We start from the raw sequence: 20,919 nt of genomic DNA, 5'->3' as shown, positions 1-20,919 counted from the left end.
TGTAGGATATCTCCACAAGTTGTAGTTGATCTGCCGAAACCACATTATGTAGCCATGGATGTAAATGTGCATCAATGAAAAAGATGATGAATACCTCAATGCATATCTCCTCCCTTTATGGCCAACAATATGCTAGATCTTGAAGAGGAAATGCTCACAAAAGATTCTTCAATGCTTGATGAAAATTCTTTTGCTTGAATGCTTCGATTGCAAAGCGTAAGTGTAGCTTGCATGTAGGTATGATATAAAAATGAAGCCTCCAAGTCTCCTTATAGACTAGTTTCCGAGTAGGAAAATAATACAAGTCGATTGGAGAGTGAGAATTAATAATTTGGAACCCCAAGACTTTTTGGGCCCCGTGCTTCACAATCACCAGGGAAGAGGTTGACCTCTTTTGGACTAGGTCTACCTATTCTTAGAGAAGGGGAGAGACAACCCTCTGAAAGCTCAGGAGGAATGTAAGATGGATTTGGGAAAAGGTGGAAGAAACCAAGACAAAAAAGGCATTGAGCACATATCCATCTATGGTCTAGGAAGTCACTATTAAACAGGTGCTAAAAGTTTTACAAGATGAGTGCTCATTTTAAGACGATACACTAACACTCTTTCTTAGCAAGTGATATATCTTTTCCAAATTCTCATTCATGTAGTCTTTGAACATGACAAATATAATGGCTACAACCATATATGCTATAAACAAAACTTTATCATAGATTCTCTCAATGTGATAGCATCATGGAACACTCAACATGATGGTCACTATGGCTACTCCTAGGTGTGAAATAAACAAAAAATCACATCACAGATTCACTCAACATGATGTTGTCATGGAGTCTCTCAACATGGCATCCACTGTGGCTACTACCATAAGTGGAAATAAATACATCATCTTATTATGGAGTCACTTAACACGATGTTGTCATGGGGTATCTTAGCATTTCATCCACTATGGCTAATCCTATGAGTGGGAAGAGCGAGAAGGGCTTTCACCTCTATTTTTTCTGATTCAAAGAAAAATGCATTAGAAGGGTTTTCACCTCAAATTTCTCTCTCAAAGAAAAATACATTACAAGAGCCTTCACCTCAAACTTATCCCTTCATGAAAAATGCATTATGAAGGCATTCACCTCAAATTTCCCCCTCTTAGAGAAAAGTGCATTACAAGGGATTTCACCTTAAATTTCCCCCTCTAAAAAAAAGCATTATAGCACATAAAAACAACTAAATATTGAGACTCCCTCTCAACAGGGACTGCATTCTCACAATTATTGATTATCACAATAAATTATTGTTAGCTCCAACATTTGACCAAACAAGTAACTTTCGAAGCCATATTGCTTCTTGAGGTTGTTGATCCACTTGAAAGGATTTGACACTTTCCAATGCCACTGAAGTTCCCTTTTGAATCTTCAAGCATTTGCATCAACCTCCTCAGCTCCTCATTCAAGATTACCTATAAAGCTTGACTTGGAGGAACAATTTTCAGTAAACACGTCTGAAGATTCTATCATGCTAGAGGTCAAGATTGTCCTCCTTCAGCTTATCCTAGATTTTCTTATCCTAAAGCTACCAATGTCAATTTCAGATTGAATATGCAAATCTTTTCTTCGCAGCTGAAGAGTCTCTCTTTGAATCTCATTTCTTCCTATTCAAAGAAACTAATCACAATGACAAATTTATATGTTCTTCCTCTTAAATGAAGTTTTATGCCACCAAATCAGTTCCATGGCTGCAAGTTTGTTCATTCCTACAACTTGCATGACTTTTTACAAGTGACTCATCTTTGTCACCTTCAAATTTGAAGTTACCATCTCACTTGCTGAAATAAGTCAAAAAATACCAATATGGGTATTCGAAACTCCACTAAGTCGATATTCCATGACATGAGAACACAAAATGCCTCCCAAACCTACTACCATGAATGTTCTTGAGCAAGTTGGGTTGATATCACTAAGATATTAGAAGTTACAAACCATAAGGAAGTATTTAGAATCCACCAATACACGAAATCCTTGTTAACTTAATATTTGCACAACAACCACGAGCCAAATACAACTTATAATCCTAAAAAATTACAATCTAAATAACATCCGTATGCTACATGACCTAAACCCATAACCAAGGGATATTAATAATAATTCATAGAATTAATCTATCATAAAAAGAGGAAATAAACTAACCAATGCTGAAAATAATATATGAATTACTATTCTATAGTAAGAACTACACAAAAGATTCATAAACATTACTCAAGAGTATGAAGTACTCATCTTTTTATAGGTATTAGCTTCCCTCTCATGTTCGTACAAGATTTTAAGACTCGTCCAACACCTCTAAAGAACACAAATAGGTGTGCACCTAAAATCTAGAAGCTATTGAAGTGTACTATGCACTAAACCAAGGCAAATGAGTCTCTAAGCTTCACATATTGCCCTAAAAGAACTCACTCAAATAGATTAAATCAAAATAACAGACTACATAAGATTGAATAACAATTTGAAATACCCAACAAAATAAGGCCAAGTTCCCAAACAAATCTTTGTAACAATCCCATCACTAATTAAATCATCAATCATCCAAAATTTCTTTCTATCTTTTCCAATTATATATATATCATTTCCCATATACTCAAGTCTTGAGAATCCAAAAAAAAATAGACAACAAACTTGTTGATCACTTCAGAATACCTATACTAGAATGCGATAACCTATGTTCTCTCTCAATTGCATATGAATTAGCACAAATGAATCATTGAATCTTGTTGACCAAGAAAAAAAAATCCTGCTACCCATGAAAACTCCAATCATGCAACTCAAACATAGTCATAAAATCATATCTTTACTATAGAATTTAAACCAATAGCACAAAATACGAATAAGGAATTTGGACTTAAAAAATCTCTTTGTTCAAACCAAAAGTGTGAACTAAAATAAACTTTGAAATAAGAATCCTCCTGAATTGTCACTAGACTCTTTATAAGGTGAATCAACATCAATGTTGCTATCAATTTTTGTAGTAACAGCTTGATGTTTTGGTCTTAATAAACAATCTTTGGCAAAGTGACCATACTCGTCACATCTCAAACATTAAATCTTGGATAGATCCTTACTCTTGTTCAATTCAGAATTTGAATCAGAATCCTTACCTCTATATCTCTTAAATTTTCATTTTCTCCATTCACTTCTTTTATTTTTAGATGTATGAGCAACAAGAACATGATCTTCATCATGAGAATTCTGCTTATTTCTTCATGTCTCTAATCTGTATTCCTCTTGAATGCAATCAGCTCTCTAGCAATCAAACTTGGGTGGTTGATCTCTTCCACTAATCCCTTGAATGAAAAATTCCTAAAAGTGAGGGAAGCCATTCATGGTCAACATAACCAGATCATTGTCCTCGGTTGATTCTCCAATAGCATTTTGTTGATCCTTCAATTCTATAATCTTTATAAAATAAGATACCATAGATTCTCCTTTATACATCTTACTGTGTAGGAGTTGACGCCTCAAGGCTAGAGCTCTACTAGTGTTGTTGAATTCATGCAAACTTTGAAGATTCTTGAACATCAGTTTAGCTGAATTCAACTTTGCTATAATAGGTACCACCAAATGATTCTTAAAAATAAAGTATTTCTTGCCATAACATTATTCTTTCTCCATTGAGCTTTTTCAATGCCATCAAAAGGTTCAGCTACATCAACCTTCATGTAGTTGAGAATATCATTCTCTACAATAAGGACTCTAAATTTCCATTAAGTAGTTGGATGCACCATCTAGTGTGCCTTTAACATTGAGTACATTCTCCATTGATGGAAGCAGAAACAAGAAAACTGACAAAAGAATAAAGAATTATTTGATGCTTAAAAAGAGTTTTGCTTTTGCTTTTGCTTTAAAAAAATATTAGGAGAACAGTTGAACTCGAAAGAAATTTGCATTGATGTTTGTGGTTGACATAAAATAGTGAAAAAGACATCAGTTGTAATTAATAACACTTTCCCACCCTTAGATAAAAGCAAACTAAAAGAAAATGTATCAATATCCATAAGTGAAAGTTCGACTAGAAGTTATATAAAATAAGTGAAAAGGGATAAAGCAGTTGCAAACCTATTTTAACTCTAGAGGATCAAGTCTAAAACTAACAACTACATGTATATTATTTGAAACTTTGATTAATATATGGTAGATATCTCAAATCTGTGTTTCCCCTTCTTTTCTGAAAATTCTGACTGTAAAACATTGCCTTTGATACAAATGTTGTGCATGAGCTATGACATTTTGTAGGGATTAAAAGTCTTGGTGCAGCTGCTTATGAAATTATCAAAATCACTTCAAAGGTATGGACTCTTTCAGTTATTTTAGACACTTAGGGACTGAACAAGAAATTCAGTCAGTTATTGAAAAGGTCTTGTTGCTATGACTTATACAGAAACAAAGACCAGACTGCATTATCTTACACTAGAGCACCATGTGCTCTTGCTAGAATTCAATATGATTTCTAAACAATAAGCTGCTTTTATGTATCAATATATATAAGAGGGTATACAGCATATTTTCAATAAGAGTGTATGCTCAACTAGAATATTAAAAACACAAAAATTTCTGAAAAGTTTACAATATATCATTTGAAAGATTTCAATTTACTAATCATACTACAAAATAGATCGATAGAATATCAAAGAGCAGCTTCTGCTGAGTTCAAGTCATCCATAACCTTTGTCTTAATATCTTCTGGCATAGCAGCTGTTGGCCCTTTCTTAGAGTAGAAGTTTGCAAGAACTCTAATTGCACTTACAAGTGCTGTATATGAATCCTGTAAATGACATATTCCACATTATTCGGGAATGTTATCAAAGAACTTGAAAAAAGGTACTAAAAAGAACTAACTTCATTGTCTGACAATACAAGTTTGATATTGCATGGTCAGGTTATGAACACGGACCACAAAAACTATAGAACGGATCTAAAATGAAAATGGAAAATTCTACTAAACATTAGTCATGGGAGGCAAATTACAATCTCAAAGAAAAAGTAGGAGCCATGCTCTTTGAAAGGAGAAAGTGGACTGCAGTAATTCACCTAAAATCAAGGGTGGGCATGAATGTTAAAGGCAGTCCATACATATTACTGAAGTTCAGACTATGGGCTGGCTGAATCAGTCCACTAGAAGATAAGGCAGATTTGAAAAATGAGGACAACTGTTAGTATCAACTCCAAGAGGTATAGGGGCTTGGTAAGAGCAAAGTAAATACTCATTGGCAAGTGCAGTCAGCAGGAGGATTGAGGAACAACATTGAGCATGGATCAGGACACATTGAGAATGGATCAGAACAACTGCAGCAATTTGCCAACAAAGCAGTTGTTACAGATTGTTCAGGTTCATCAGAAAAGGATGAGATAGTGAGGGCAGTTTTTCAAGTTCAGAAACTTGCTTCAGAATAATTGTAATAGTCATTCTCGCCATAATATTCAATCTCATGCAAAATTCTAGCTACTGTCATTTCAATCTCAGTAAATAGTTCATCTTAAGTACTGAACCCTGCCATTATATACTCTGAACCTCAAGCGACTGCTTAGTATCATAACACGTCCACTTCTTAGAAAATCCTTAAAGCTTGACTGGATACTAAGAATTCTCTGCTAAGGAAAGAGCAAAAAATTCTGACTATGTTCAATTTCCTTTGGATTGTGATAGTTGGGATCATGCAGATGGTACAACTCTAGCTGATGTTGCAGCTTGTCTTCACAAATCTATGGATCTGTCCATCATGACTATTTTGGGTAAAGTAGCAGTATTTCTTTTTGAATGTGATCTAATATAAATTAAAAGTCATACGGAATTGGAGGCATGAGAGCCATTACAAAGGAAGCTCTGAACCCCAATACCTATCACAGCACCACCTCCTGCTTGCATTTTCTAATGGATGCCAAAGATGGTGCAGCTGCTCCTGTCACCCTAAGTAAACCTGCGAATGGTTCACCTCAGTGGGTTTCCTCTGATTCTCAGGGTGTCAAGTCTGTGGGTCCTTTGGAAGGTACTTGTAGTGCTGATGGGTTGAGTCTGGTATCACAGCAAGCTACGAGTAATGTTGAAGCGGCTTCAGACAGATTGAGTCCGGTAATACAGCAAACTGCAAGTACGCTGAAGTGGCTTTAGATAGACAGAAAATGGGTTCTCAGGATAGTGTTCTTGCCCCTTCTCCAGGTGGTTGTACAGACACTGGTGTCTCCCCTGGGATGGAGGTGGCTTACAGGTGGCCGGTTGAAATTGTTCAGAAAAAATCCCATTGTTGGAGATGGATCCAAAAGTTCAGGAAGAAAGAGAGCATTATGAAGATTTGGATCTAAATTGCAGGCTTTCCAACCAGTCACTGACTGGAAAGAATATGAATTTGGATGTATCGAAGCCAGCAGGGATGGATATATCTCCTGAGAAGAAGAAAGAGTCCCCTTTTCTTGAAGTTACTAATAAACAAAGTAAGAAAAGGAAAGAAAATGATAATCGGAGTTTAACTAACTCTTAATGGTTTTAAAAGTAAACAGGGAGATATCTCTGATTGTTTTAATAGATTGTATAATAATGGTAAAAACACCTCTAAAAACCATGAATGTGATCAACATCCATAGTTGGAATGTTAGAGGATTGGAGATGGCTGATAGGAAGTACGTTGTAAGGAGATGGTGTAATAAAGTTAAACAGAAGGATTTCTTATGCCTTCAAAAGATTAAAGTTGTTGGATTTCAGGCTCATACCATTTTGAAAATGCTATGGGATCAAGCTACTGCCTTCTATTCTCATAAAAAAGAGATAGAGGGGGGGTGGCTATATTAGTTGGACCTAACTGGGCTGATTCTATTGTGAACAGAGGGGTCTCTCCTTGTCAGAGAGCTCTATGGATTGTGATTAATAAGAATGGACTGACTTTTGGGATTTGCAATTTCTATGCACCTAATGATTATAGAGATAGAACCTCATTATGAGAGTGGGCCACAGCTAATCTGCCTAACACTCACTGGATTTTTACTGGTGACTTCAACATGGCTGAATGTAGAGAAGATAAACTGGGAGGTAACTCTTTTAGCTGGAAAGGTAATGAATCATTCTTTTGGAATAAACTTGAGAGAAGATTTAATGTTTTAGACCCTATAGAAAGAAGGAAAGTTGACTTCCAAGACATTTGGTATACCTGGTGTAGTAACCAAAAAGGGTCCCAAACGGTATACTGTCGGCTTGACAGAATGTATGCAGAATCTGCCTTCTTCTGCTTTCAATCTGAACCTAGTAACTCTCCTATTTTTGTCAATCCTGCCTCTCTCTCAGATCATTCTCCTATTTCTGCTAAGATTTGTTTTCAAGATGAGGAACCAGCTCCAAGAAAGAATATATGCAGATCCTTTAAGTTAAATCTATCTCTTCTTAAGGATTAAGATACAATTGGTGCACTTCAGCAAGTGACCTCTCTATTTAAAATGACTAGTTTAAATACTCAACCAAGAGAAATTTGGGAAGGTTTAGTTGAATCATGGCAAAAAAAAAATTCAAATAGTTGGAAAAAAGAAGAAGCATGGACATGAATATTGAAGAAACTAGGGCTCAAGCTAACCTTAACATGTTGGAGAAGGAACTCCAGGTTAGAATTGAGGGCTTAGAGTTAGACACTGCTCTGATTAAGACCAAAAACTCACCAAGGAAGATAGAGAACTACAAGATTCAAGGACATAGGACTAGGTCCAAATTGAATTGGATTCTTGAAGGAGATAGAGGATCTAAGTATTTTTTTAATATCATTAAAGCTAAAAATAAGAGGGAGTTTATTGAAAGTATTCATATCAATGATGACTATACTTTTGATCCAGGAACACTGGAATCAACTTTTTATTATTATTACTCTCACCTTCTTTCTTCAAACATGACTTCTGTCAATCACGAGGCTCTTGATAAATGTCTTCAATTGATTCCCAAAAAAGTTTCAAATGAAGATTTTATAAGGCTCAATAAACCTATCACTCTAGAAGAAATTAAATGGGCTATTAACTCCTTAGCCAACAACAAATCTCCAAGAATTGATGGACTTCCTGCTGAGATTTACAAATCTAATATAGATTGGATATCCAGTATCTCTTGGCATTATATGAAGACTCTTTCAGCAGAGGATCTTTAGGTGGGAATATTAATAAAGGAATGATGAAGTTGATTCCAAAAGGTGGTGATAAATCTCAAATTAAGAATTGGAGACCAATTACATTGTTGAACATCTCTTATAAGATCATTGCAAAGTTGCTTGCCAAAAGAATTGAGGACGTGCTTGATAGATCCATCTGAGTCACACAAACAAGATTTCTTAAGGGAAGGTACATTTTGGAGAATTTAATAACAAGCTGGGAAGCAATGCATTGGGCTAATAAGAGCAATCAGAATGTGGCAATGATCCTACTTGATTTTGAAAAAGCCTATGACAAAATACAGTGGCTATTTGTTATTGGAATGCTTTAAGCATTTGGTTTTCCTGAATTTTTCTGCAGTTGGATTGAGGTGTTGTTTAAAGACCCATCTATAGCCATTGATGGGAATTGCAATCTTGCTAATACCATCCCTCTTGGGAGCTCAATTAGACAGGGCTGCCCCATTGCCCCTTCCCTTTTTGTGATAGCAGTTGATGCCTTATTTTGTATCCTTAGAGACACCTCTCTTGGTCCTCCTGTTATTTGTCTTCTCCTTCCTAATGAAGATACCTTACTGAACTCTCAATTTGTTGATGACACTGCTTTGTTCCTGGAATTAGAAGAAAGAAATTTCTCTAATGCCTTGGACAGACTAGATTTTTTTTATTTAGCTTTAGGTGCTAAAGTTGCTCTGCATAAACCCTCTGTCCTAGGCTGGTCTAATTTTCCCCCTATTGAATTCAGTCAATGGGTTGGCAATGGAAAGGCCCATATGAGATTGTTAGATACCTTGGTATCCCTTTTGCTATTAATCCTTCAACCAAAGCCATGTGGCAATGAATATTTGATAAAATTCAGAAAAAGCATGTTAAATGACAAACCCATCACCTCTCCCTAGCTGGAAGGATTCAAGTCATCCAGAAGGTTTTGTCCTCTCATCATCTTTATTTTGCCTCTACTTGGTTGACGGCAAATTACCAAATGGATAAGATAGAAAAGATTTTATGAGATTTTCTGTGGTCTGATGGGATGGGAAACAAAAAAAGACATTGTGTAAATTGGAATTGGTGTCGTAAACCCAAACAATATGGAGGCTTGGGACTGAAGGATCTTAAGAAGCATGCTATTGCTCTTGCTTCTGAACGGATATTAAAGGCTATCCAAGGCAATGAGCCTTGGAAGGTTCTGATTAGGCATAATATTCAATGCTCCACTATCTTCAAGGGTTAAAATTGGAGGAATATACAATTTAATGACATGTTGCTGGGGGACTTTAAAATCAAGATTTTTTGCTCTAATGTGTTTGCTAACCTGTGGAAGGCTTGGATCCATGCAAAGATATTCCTTCCAGTCAGAGCTACTGTTGGGTCTTCTCCATCTTACATTGTCTCGAATAGATCAGTTTGGTGGGGGTTATATTTGAATGGGAAACCATTGGCACTTACACAAAGTTGTTCAGCCAAGCATTGGAATGATCTTGGTATTTCATTAATCAGTGACTTAATGATTAATAATCGGTTGGGAACCTGGGAGGAAATTAGAGCCATGTTTGGCATCCCTCAAACTCACAAAAAAACTTATACATTGATTATTAAGGCACTTGGTAGCTGTAACTTTTCTAAGGTAATTGATTCAGATAGTTTCCTTAAACAAATGATGTGGTGTGATGGGAGTGTGCTTAATGAAGTAACTTTAAAGCAAATCTATAATATGCTTGTTTCAGATCCAGATATCTACCAAAGAGTGATCCAGGGCTGGGGTTTTTGCTCTCCATTTTCTGATTGGTGTCTCTTTTTTCAGTATTTTTGGCAGTCAAAAGTTGAAACAAAGAAGTTATGTTTTAGGTGGTTATTGTTACTTAAAAAACTTGCTTTAGGTTCCAATATGGAATCCTTGGGTCTTAGTCCTGTGCATTGCAAAATTTGTAACTCAATTGAATCTTTCAAACATGTCTTTTTTCTGTGTGACTTTGCCATCATGGTTTGGTCAATCTTTTTAGGAAATCCCATTGTGTGGAATTCAAAACCAGGTCTTTCTTAGAATGAAATCTTAGCAGGATATGTTGAAGCCTTTGATTCTAAACTTAACATATTTTGGTCTGTTCTTACTTGTGAGATCTTATGGTTCCTTTGGAAGGCAAGAAATGAAGAGGTCTTTCAGTAGAACGATAGAAGACTTTTTTTCATTATGTCACAGTTTATCTTTCCTTGGAAATTTCTATGGCTCAATTTATGATGTTAGTTCGAGATGGTATGCTGCTTATTCACAAAGAAGAGGTCAAAGCCTTCCAGTATTTGGACCACTTCAAAGATGTGCTGGATCCTGCTGAAATAAATCAACTTGAGAAGATGATGGAAGATCTACACATTTCCAGTAATGTTCAGAATTTTGCTACTGCTATCAGTGGCAATGAAGAGACCAAAGAACCTAGTGACAATACTTCTAAAGAATATGTGCTTGCAGGCTGGCATGATGAAGTTTTTAATAGTGTCTTAATACAATCTCTGGTTTCTAATGATGGCTGCAGCCCAAATGGAGAAGAATAGCAAGCTTCTGGATGTTTTTGAGTCTGATATTTTGTGATATATTCTGAACTTTGTATAGTTGCTCTGAGCTCTTCATACTCTATATACTCCCATTTTGCTATATGGCATACTTCTCTGATATGTAATCAAATGTATAGCGCTGCTGGGTCTAGATACTGGAGTAATTGCTTAAGTTTGATACTCTTTGCTGATCACTTTCAGCTGAACTTATTGTATGCAGTTTCTAAACTATTCTAATATTAATTAAATCCTTAAAGCTTGACTGGATACTAAGAATTGCCTGCTAGGATCAACGTTTGCAGAAAGAGTAAAAAATTCTATGTTCAATTTCCTTTGGATTGTGATGGATGGGATCATGCAGATGGTACAGCTCCAGCTGATGTTGTAGCTTGTCTTCACAAATCTATGGATCTGTCCATCATGACTAGTTTGAGTAGAGTAAAGTGGCAGTATTTCTTTTTGAATGTGATCTAGTATAAATTAAAAGTCGTACGGAATTGGAGGAGGGATGAGAGCCATTACAAAGGAAGCTCTGAACCCCAAAACTTATCACAGCACCACCTCCTTGCATTTTCTACTGGATGCCAAAGAAGGTGCAGCTGTTCCTCTCACCCTAAGTAAAGCTGTGAATGGTTCACCTCAGTCGGTTTCCTCTGATTCTCAGGGTGTCAAATCTGTGAGTCCTTTGGAAGGTACTGGAAGGTACTTGTAGTGCTGATGGGTTGAGTCTGGTATTGAAGTAAGCTATGAGTAAGTTGAAGTGGCTTCAGACAGGTTGAGTCTGGTAATACAGCAAGCTGCAAGTACGCTGAACTGACTTTAGATAGACAGAAAGTAGGTTCTCAGGATAGTGTTCTTGCCCCTTCTCCAGGTGGTCATGCAGACACTGGTGTCTCCCCTGGGATGGAGGCGGCTTGCAGGTGGCCAGTTAAAATTGTTCAGAAAAAATCCCATTGTTGGAGATGGATCCAAAAGTTCAGGAAAAAAGAGAGCATTACGAAGATTTGGATCTGAATTGCAGGTTTTCCAACCTAAGACCCAATCTTCCAAAATTGAATACATGGATTTCATAATTGGAAATCTTTCCAGGAAGAACAATTGTAATTTACACCTGTAGTACAGGAGTTCTTCATAATAGTCTTTGTTTCTATAATGATCAGACATAATATATAGTCAAAAGATCTGTGGTCATGGGGGAATACATCTCTGTACATAAAACCCTGGTTTCCACCCTTTCATCCCTCTACAGAATATTCTGCATTGTTCCTGTCTCGGGTCAGATTACTATTCTGTCCCTGCATTACTGACTATATTCATCACTGCAAAAATTGGTAATTCTTATCTCCTGTAGTAGTATACTTGGAGTTGTCTTTGCTAGCAGAGATCTGGCTGAAAGCAGGGTAAGCAATCTTGATGCAGCCACTTGACAATGAGAAGCAGGCATTCTAGTGCTGAAACTATTTTGGGCTTGGACATCAATCAGGAGGATGTTTCGAGAGAAGATACAGGTGAATGCAGTTCCACACATCAAGTAGTCAGTGACACCATGGTGTTCCTATCACGATATACACTTTCTAACTGGAATTATGGGCTATAGGGAGCATGAAAACAGTTTCCCAAATGTAATTTGTTGTGCAATTATATATCAGTTACACAATATAATGTTGAAGTAGAAAAAAGTTTCAATTTTGAGAGATAAGAAACATTATATGCTATAGGTTATTATTTGAAAAAAGGTTATAAGATTTAATAATATTGATTTTTCCCTAATCAAATACATAAGGTTTTATGTAAAATTTTGATATAATTTTAAAAATTTACTAAATAAGCCCCATTAGCTGGCTATAGCTCCTAATTTAAGCAAGGAAATAATGGCAGGAAAGGTTCAAATTTTGTAGAGATAAAATTGTAATATTCAATAAACGACAGTTGCACATATTTCGACAAGACTGTGATTTCAAACTAGCCTCCACTTACTTGTCCATTTGGAAACGAGGTCATCTAAAAATTGGAAGACGAGAACTGCCATTACTTTATTCTGAAACATGAGAGCAGCCATTATTTCATTTTGGAAACTTTTTCAGGTAGGTTGAAGCCTCTGGAATTTTGCAGCTTCACAGATATTCTCAAAGATATTGTTCTGGAGTACCTCCAGGGCCTTAGCGATGTTCTCAAGAGGTAAACGCATTGGCACTTTCATTGGGGATAAAAACATTCCTACTCACCCAAGCCATCAAAGGCCAACTACATGCTATTTACAGTCATATCAAATGAAAATATATTAATTTTTTTGCTTTTGAAATCTATAAAATAAATTGGGCTGAAAGTTATGTTATTTAAGGAACATTTTTAAATCAAAAATAAAATGTACGTTTGGAAATCTTCAAAAACAAATCGCAGCAGCGCAGAATATGAAACAATCTTACGGCAAAGGAATCGAGGAAATTTTTCGAAGGTCCCTACAACAGACCGCTAGATAATGAAAAGATTAAACTTTCGAACATTTTGTGCAACAGGAATTGAATCCATTTCTCTAAGGCGCTCAAAATCTGAAACAATAAATTCAAAGTAATGAAGTTAAAAATACAATAATTCAAAATGATGAAGTTAAAAATACCTCAGATGCCACAGATTTCTGGCCCGTCCAGTTCTGCATAAAATCCCTAATTGATTCTTTTGCAGAGTCCGCCGTTCTTCTAAACTTAGCGGTGTCCTTCACATCTTCCTTCAGCGATTCCCGCAAGTTCTTCACCACTTCTCTCGCACTTTTTACATAGCTCTTGGGAAGAACTCTTCCAGACTTAGTCTTCTCGTTGGGGTCGAATAGCGTTAATAGTCCTCCCAGCAAACCCTCCTCGTCATCATTATCAGTTCTCTTCTCAGCAGAAGTGTTTTCATTTCCTTCTGCGGCGTGAAGAAAATTGAAAGGAAGAAGAGAGCCTCCCAAAGTAGTGCCGACAAAAATTAACAGGCGCCTCTTGTGTTTCAAGGAACGGCAAGGAAGTGTGCGAATTCGCCATGAAAATTGCAGTTTCCCTGCTCTGCTAGCGAATACATACCATCAGGAATTATGTTATCAGGCAAAAATACAGATTTCATGCATTTGATTTGGATATTGAATTTACAGGCACTAATTTAATAAGCTTACACTGAGATAAGGGTTGATTTTGCCTGAATGGGGTCGCCGGGTGTAGCCTTGCCGCAGCCTTGTAGCACGGTGAGAGTCTTAAGCTTCCCATTGCCCCTTATCTGGAACGAAGAGTTTCTGTTCTTCGAGATTACAAAGAGTTTCAAAATGATAGACAAACTAAATAAGAACTAAGGATTTGAACACACATTCTAAATTCTATTAAAAAAAAAAGACACCTATTCTAAATTGTATTAAAAAGAAAAGATTGTTGTTGTCGTTGTATTAGGGAAATTTGCAAAAAGTCACATGTTATATGGGGAAAATGACACAAAGATATGTGTTCATACGGATGGACATTCAATGTACTCTCTTTCAAATAGAGACGACATTCGTAAATGGGGGAAAGTGGGATTGTTAGAAGGAAGAATGGTTAATTGTCAGAAAAGAAAACATTACACCGAGTAGTTTCGAAGAAAGGGAGGGAATGGTTTATATGCAGGATTAGTTCTGTATCTCGTATTTTATACGTTATAACACATAAGCTTGTATTTGTTAACTAGTTGTGTTAAGCTTGCGCATAGCATTTGAATTCGAAATAACGAGTATTTCAAACTAGTTTTTGGCACTCATTTTTCATTGCTATGTATAAATCCTATATAGTTATTGAAGTTAGAGCAAAGTAAGATGATGTGATAAAATAGATTCGTAGCTATTCAGGCGCAAAAATGACATGCTTGGCTAAAACATAAACTAAAACATAAATATTACTAGGGGGACACTTGGAAGTTTACGTTTAGGTATATGTTTCAAACTCATCTTGGCATAGATGCAAATTCCATGACATCAATAACTGCATTGATCACATATGTGATAAATTTAGAATACAAATACAAATTGTCAAGTGGGAATACATCAGTCATATACGAAGATGCCAAGGCACATGGTTGTCTTACAAGATAAAATTATGGCTTGCACAAAAATGAGCTTGGGGAGTATGACCTCAACAACTCCATTCTAGTTGATACAATGTATGATTCTATGTTGATAACAACTAGCAAGTTCAATCAAATGAAAGATAACATATATAATCATGTTTATAAACAAGAAATGTGCCATGAAAGTAATGAAAGCAAGACAGAAGATAAAAACATGCAAGGCAATATACATATCTAATAGACAATAAAAATTGTGAATGAATTGATGATAAGAATGATGACCTCTAATTTATTGATGCTCCTTATGATTGCCAAAGCATCCCTACAAATGAACAACCTACATGGACAACTTGTCTTAGACAGTGTTTCGAACCAATAATCAACACAGGACACCACATAGAATTCCTATGTTCCCCAAATCACTAGGTTGTGTGTACACTACAAGCCCACGAAAGGAACGTGGTAACATAAAACATGGAGAACATGTGCCAATTATCTTTTTGTAAGTAGAAGAAAGGCAACATAATTTATGAATACAAAAGTGATAATGTTTCAACATGTCCACTCACCAATTGACAGCTTGTGTGTGTTTTGGATACAAAGGCTTGCGTGGTAAAAATTGAGTTAGTTGTAGTCATACTTCAAAATTGTAATTTTTAAAGGTACCAACCCATTTATCTTCAAGAGTCAACAAAGTTGAACACAATGTTATTTTGCAGCAACACGTGTAGTAATGTACTATCAATTGACATAAATAGTCAACTATCCAATACCACCATAACGAACAATTCAAAATATTGGTAACATTAGTAATACATATGACCAACAATATTTGTCAATTTTTCATGATGCTACAACTATGCATAAGAGGATGTTCATTCCAATTTAATGATTTACACAACTCATATGTATGTGTTAAAACATATCTGGTAAGATCTTGGGACAAATTGATCGAGAATACATACTACTTTGAATTTGCGAGTTAAAAAAGTACAAACTATTATTTTAAGAGTCGGCAAAATTGAACACAATGTTATGTTGCAACAACACATGCAATTGTGTATCGTCAATTAGCATACATAGTCAATTGTTCAATACCACCATAACCAACAATTCAAAATATTGCTAACGCTGGTAAAATATATGACCAACAACATTTGTCATGATGATATAACTATACATAAGAGGATGTTTATCCCAATCTAATAATTTACCCAACTCATATTTTCTTTCATGGTAAGAAAAAGGAAATTACATCGCATTTTCCTATCATGCCATGAAAGTGGTAGGAAAAGTTAAATGATTGTGTCCAATAGATAGAAGGGCTACAAAAAAGCCTAAAAAACAATAAATATCGATTGTGATGCACTTGTGCCATGAAAATATAGAGAGAATTCATTCGATAATAAATATTTTGATTTGGTAATGTGTCATGGTTGCAAACAATGAAATCATGTCATCGATAAGCTATCAAGATAGCCAATATAACAAGTTAGTTCATATATGTAGGATTAACCCATTGACCATAGCCACTTGGAAAGGACAATTCTAGACGGTTGAACAAAATGTAATGACGTGAGAAAAATATATTAGTTTTTGCATTTTTCATGGCGAAAAAATAGAGGTTACATAATAAAAATAACAAATAACATGAAGGTTGACTCATCCAAGATATCAACAAAAATGAGACTTCCAGTTGATGATATCATGTATTTGCATTTCAATAAAACATGCAAAATATGTTAGTGAAATTTTCCCATAGGGGTGTCATAGCCCGTTGAAGTGCCAATTTTTTCCTACTTTCGATATGTGATGAACCTAGCCACTAAGAGCAATGTATTGCAAATTAATAAATGGTTGTGTGTAAATTCAAGAAAAATATGGACCTTATCCTACTAGTAATAGCCATATTGAAATAAATGACACTTCATGATCACACTTATCAATAAAGCTATCACCATCAATATAGAAGTTTTGGTAATTGTTGGATATTTTTGTCGCCATTCATCCCACCACGGGTAATTGATATGAGAAAATTTCAATGGGCTGAAATGTGTCACAGTGGGTTAACATGTAACGAATTTGGTTAACCTTTATGTTATGCTCATTTTGCCATTTTGTAGGTTCACTCCTTGTCCCTGGCAAAATGGTGAAACCTTTATGCTATGCTACACCATTTCCTTCTATTCGACCGATGTGTGTTGTAGGCCCTTAATTGTGGAACATTTTCTCAAGTTTTATGTCGTGGATCTCTTCAATGGTCAATGGCCCAACTTTCTTTCACATTTTGCACAACAGATTTCTAGGGGTCCGTGTGAAATGGCAGCAATTAATGGGTCAACTTTACAGGTGTGCACAAGTGAGTTAATACTTTGAGTTATCTCATCCTTATAGTTTTTTTATAGTGACACAATTTGATTGCATACATGTCATACCTTAGTTGGACAGTCACAACATGATTGCCCAAGAAACCAAGAGACTTATTTTACTCCAAATTACCAAGTCATATTAGGTTGTGAGCATGTTCAATATGCCCCCATCCAATACATCCAAGCCCAAGATTACCAATAATATCTCTAGGAGCAACAAGAGAAATACCATCAAGATCTCTTCCACTCACCATAGTGGGAGGCATTGCATAAGAAATGTTCAAACAACCTTACAACAAGGATTGCTATTGAAAATCAAGAGATGATGCTTAAGCTTGCTCAAGTTCAAGCATCTAAAGTGCATGAGCCTCCTAGATGCAAATTCGATAGCTTTAGACATAGAAATCCTTCCCCTTTGTACATTCTTATACATGAGATGCTGCCAATGGAGGACGGATCAATGCCGCAACAGGTCAAGGTGGAAGAACACATACTACTAGCCATACACTCAAAACTATTTATGGGCCTATAAGGTATAAGTGTTACAAAGCACAACAACATAGTCAAGGCTGATCGCTTAGACCCAACGCCATCAAGAGGATGCCCCATAAGGCATCAAACTTTGCAAAAAATTAGCATGTTGCCCTCAATCATGTTTGTTTGAAGCATGAGGGGAAGTTTGACAAAGAGGAGCAAGTATATGTTGCTCAAAAAGATATTGTCTCAGTGGTGAAGAGTTCATTTGTTCTGAGCATTGGGAAGGCATTCCAAAGTGCAACTATATATTTGTCATTCTTTCTTTATTTAATTTCTTGATTGTAAATACTTGTGAATAGGAGAGTAGGTGTTTTCAACTTTCCAAGATGTGCATGTGCACAACTATTTACCCCCTGGAGATAGAAATTTTTTCTTTTTTGCTAAGGTTACAGATTATTTTTTGAAGTTATAGGTGCATTAATGCATCATTCTCTATTGGTGACTTCATGTCCAACTGATTTCTTAGGGCCACGAGTCTACTGCTTAGCAGACAAGAATTCCTTTGAGTCGCTAGAAATGTTGGCTAGTTTTTCCAATATTCATCCCATCATAGATAAGAGATGAAAGAAAATTTCAGTGGGCTAAAATCTGTCACAGTGGGTTAACATGTACATTCTATGGATAACCTTCATGTAAATATCAATTCACTATTTTGTAGGGTTCACTCTTTGCCCCTTGCAAAATATCAAAAATAGCTTTCTATGAGTCCTTGCAAAATGGTGGTAGTCAATGGTTTATCTTTATAGGTCTGTGAAATATCCCCCACTATGGATCCCTCTCTTGAAAATTTGTTCAACACTCCCCTCAGGATTCATGACAAGGGCATAACTGCCTCCTGTGTACTATAATTTGAGTGGTTGTATTGGGCATTAATAGATCGGTCTTTTGGTGCAACGACAACCCCACTCTAACAAGTGGTATCAAAGCTTGGTCACAGGTTTGAATCCTCAGATCCTCAGGTAATGTTGAGGGAGAGATTGTTGGAAAATTGCTCAATGCTCCTCGTGGGATTCATGACAAGGACTTAACTGCCTCATGTGTACTATCAATGTGGTTATATCAAGTATTATCAGATTGGTCTTTTGGTGCAACGACAACCCCACTCTAACACCCTCCACTTATTAGACAATGCAAATATAATTTCCATGATTCCCCTTTTCAATAGATAACAAGATCATAAATATCATTGTATTCATCAACGAAACCTTCTATTTTGACCAACTTCGCCAAACCTATTTTCTCTTTTTCTTTCTCTTGGTTTTTAGTAGTACTTTTGGTTTTCTTTTCTCCATATTTGGTACTTACACTTTTTATGATTCCCTTTCAATGATTAAATTAATGGTAGATAAGTCACTTGCAAATTAGGCAGTCATTTATTAGTCTGCCACCAAGTCTATATCAAAGGGAATGTGATCATGTAAGTACAATGTATCTTGTGCCAAGTAGTTGCAAATTCCTACCATATCATTGTACTATTTTTGAAAATTCTTGTAAGATTTTGATGTGACCATTTCTTGGTCTATAGCTTGTTGCTACCCTTGTTCCTATAAAAGATAATCAAGACTAGAGACTAGTGTCCAAAGTTCCAAACATTGATATATCAAGTTTTTTTTCTTGAGGTCTATCATTCAAATTGTTGGATTTACAAGGGGAAAGAGTAAACTTCTAAGGGGTTGGGGGGGGGGGGGGGGGTGTGGTGGTTTGAATCAATAGTTTAACCTTGGACCCATAAAACTTTCAGCATTCATTCATTACATGCATTTATAAGTAAGCTAAAATAACATGTAAAGTATATGCATCTAAAACATATAACCATGTAAGCATTCACACACATAACACTAGATATGATTACCCAAAAACCCTCCAAGTGAGAAGGTAAAATTGGGGTAGGGATGACACCCACAAATCTTCACTACTGCAGTAATAAAGTATATCTAATGAAGGTTACAATGTTTTGACCATGAAATATGATCTACCTTGTGAAAGGTTTGCCCTGTTAACGGCTTATAAAGATTGTTAAAGGTCTCACCTTGTTAGAGGATTTCAACACCCTGTTAGAAGTGTGCCTGGTTAGAGGACTTCAACTTACAACTAAGTAAGCACCTTGTTAAAGGATTTCATACAGCCTGTTAGGACTACTCTGTTAAGAGATTCAACTAAAATAACCTGTTAAAATGTCTTAGCATAGATCTTGTAGTTGGCACTTGCTTTCTTGATAATAGATCGCCTCTAAACAATATCTTATTGATCCTTCATGATCAGATCTCTCAATGTTGTATCCATTGCTCTATCCTCTTTTCTTCTCTAAATGATTCTGCAATTCATTCTCATGTCTAAGTCACCTTGAATGCTCTGCAAACTATCTTTTCCGCTCCTTCAATTCCTTCCACATTCACTCTCCTTTATCATTTCATCATCATAAAGAGTTTAGGGCTTCATCCTCCTTAAGAAGACTTAGGTGGCTTAGGATTAGGTATGAATCTACGACTAAGATTCATCCATTTTGTCACTTAAATCTTCCCTTTTTCTGATTGGTTGCATGTAATTGCATAGAGAATCCAAATATAGATTCATCCTTATCTCCATAATATCAAAATATAATCTTAAGTCAACTCAAAAATAGTTTACATAGTTGTTTGTGCCATTACAAACAAATATGTCAAAATTGTGTCACTCGGCATATGAAGTCTTTGATGCTTGACATGCACTATTCTTGTATACTATGACTCGACACCTACATCACTCGAAATCCACTATTCACTTGGCTCCTAAATCACTTAGCATGGTCTGTTTGCTTGGCACCTGAGTGACTTGACACTCATTGCAATTTAGCATGGTCTAATATTTACATATTGTGCTCAACATATATTGCTATTTCAGCATGAACAAGTAAATGGCTTAAGTGTGTTGACACTCACTTGTCAAAACCAATCTGAGATCAACAATATCCCCCTCTGACATGAGTGTCAAAAAAACTTGAATATTCATGATCAACCTTAATCCCTTGAGCATAACATATCCATGTCTCAGCATATATACAAAACTTCAAAATTTCAAAATTTTGCACAAACTTGTATACCTCAAAATTTTATAACTCTCCCTAAGTTAATGTGTCTAATTTGTATCCAAAATCTGTGCTCCCTTTGACTTCAATGTGCTACATTTGATACTTTTTCATCTGATATGCTCTCTCTTAGTTGATATCTTTCCCTGTTTGCTTGGTTTTTCTCAAAAATAAAAAAG

The 20,919-nt window shown here is 35.9% G+C and overlaps 1 protein-coding gene across 2 annotated transcripts; it reads right to left on the bottom strand.

The window, feature by feature from the left end:
• Window positions 1-4,488: 4,488 nt before the first annotated feature.
• On the bottom strand, window positions 4,489-14,298 carry LPA19 (photosystem II 11 kDa protein-like protein). 2 transcript variants are annotated; one of them, XM_089826846.1, is made up of 3 exons: window positions 13,854-14,298; window positions 13,323-13,741; window positions 4,489-4,809 (listed from the first exon to the last, which is right to left on the bottom strand). In XM_089826846.1, the coding sequence occupies exons 1-3, from the start codon at window positions 13,942-13,944 to the stop codon at window positions 4,672-4,674; spliced, it is 648 nt and encodes a 215-aa protein (XP_089682972.1). In that variant the 5' UTR covers window positions 13,945-14,298; the 3' UTR covers window positions 4,489-4,671. The 2 variants fall into 2 exon arrangements, with proteins under 2 accessions (XP_089682972.1, XP_089682973.1); XM_089826847.1 differs by having other exon boundaries at window positions 13,323-13,746; window positions 13,877-14,298.
• Window positions 14,299-20,919: the final 6,621 nt, after the last annotated feature.

This window comes from Cupressus sempervirens, chromosome 4 (genome assembly GCF_028749045.1).
Source record: "Cupressus sempervirens isolate cs-2001-9-10 chromosome 4, ASM2874904v1, whole genome shotgun sequence".
Classification (NCBI taxonomy): Eukaryota; Viridiplantae; Streptophyta; class Pinopsida; order Cupressales; family Cupressaceae; genus Cupressus; species Cupressus sempervirens.
The sequence above is the reverse complement of the archived record's forward strand: the minus strand, read 5'-3'. Positions and strand labels throughout refer to the sequence as shown.

Coding starts and splice junctions, on each gene's coding strand:
- LPA19 (XM_089826846.1), bottom strand. CDS start 13,944: ATGGGAAGCTTAAGACTCTCACCGTGCTACAAGGCTGCGGCAAGGCTA. Junction 13,742..13,853: donor AAATCAACCCTTATCTCAGT/GTAAGCTTATTA, acceptor CTAGCAGAGCAG/GGAAACTGCAATTTTCATGG. Junction 4,810..13,322: donor AGAAATCTGTGGCATCTGAG/GTATTTTTAACT, acceptor TGTCATTTACAG/GATTCATATACAGCACTTGT.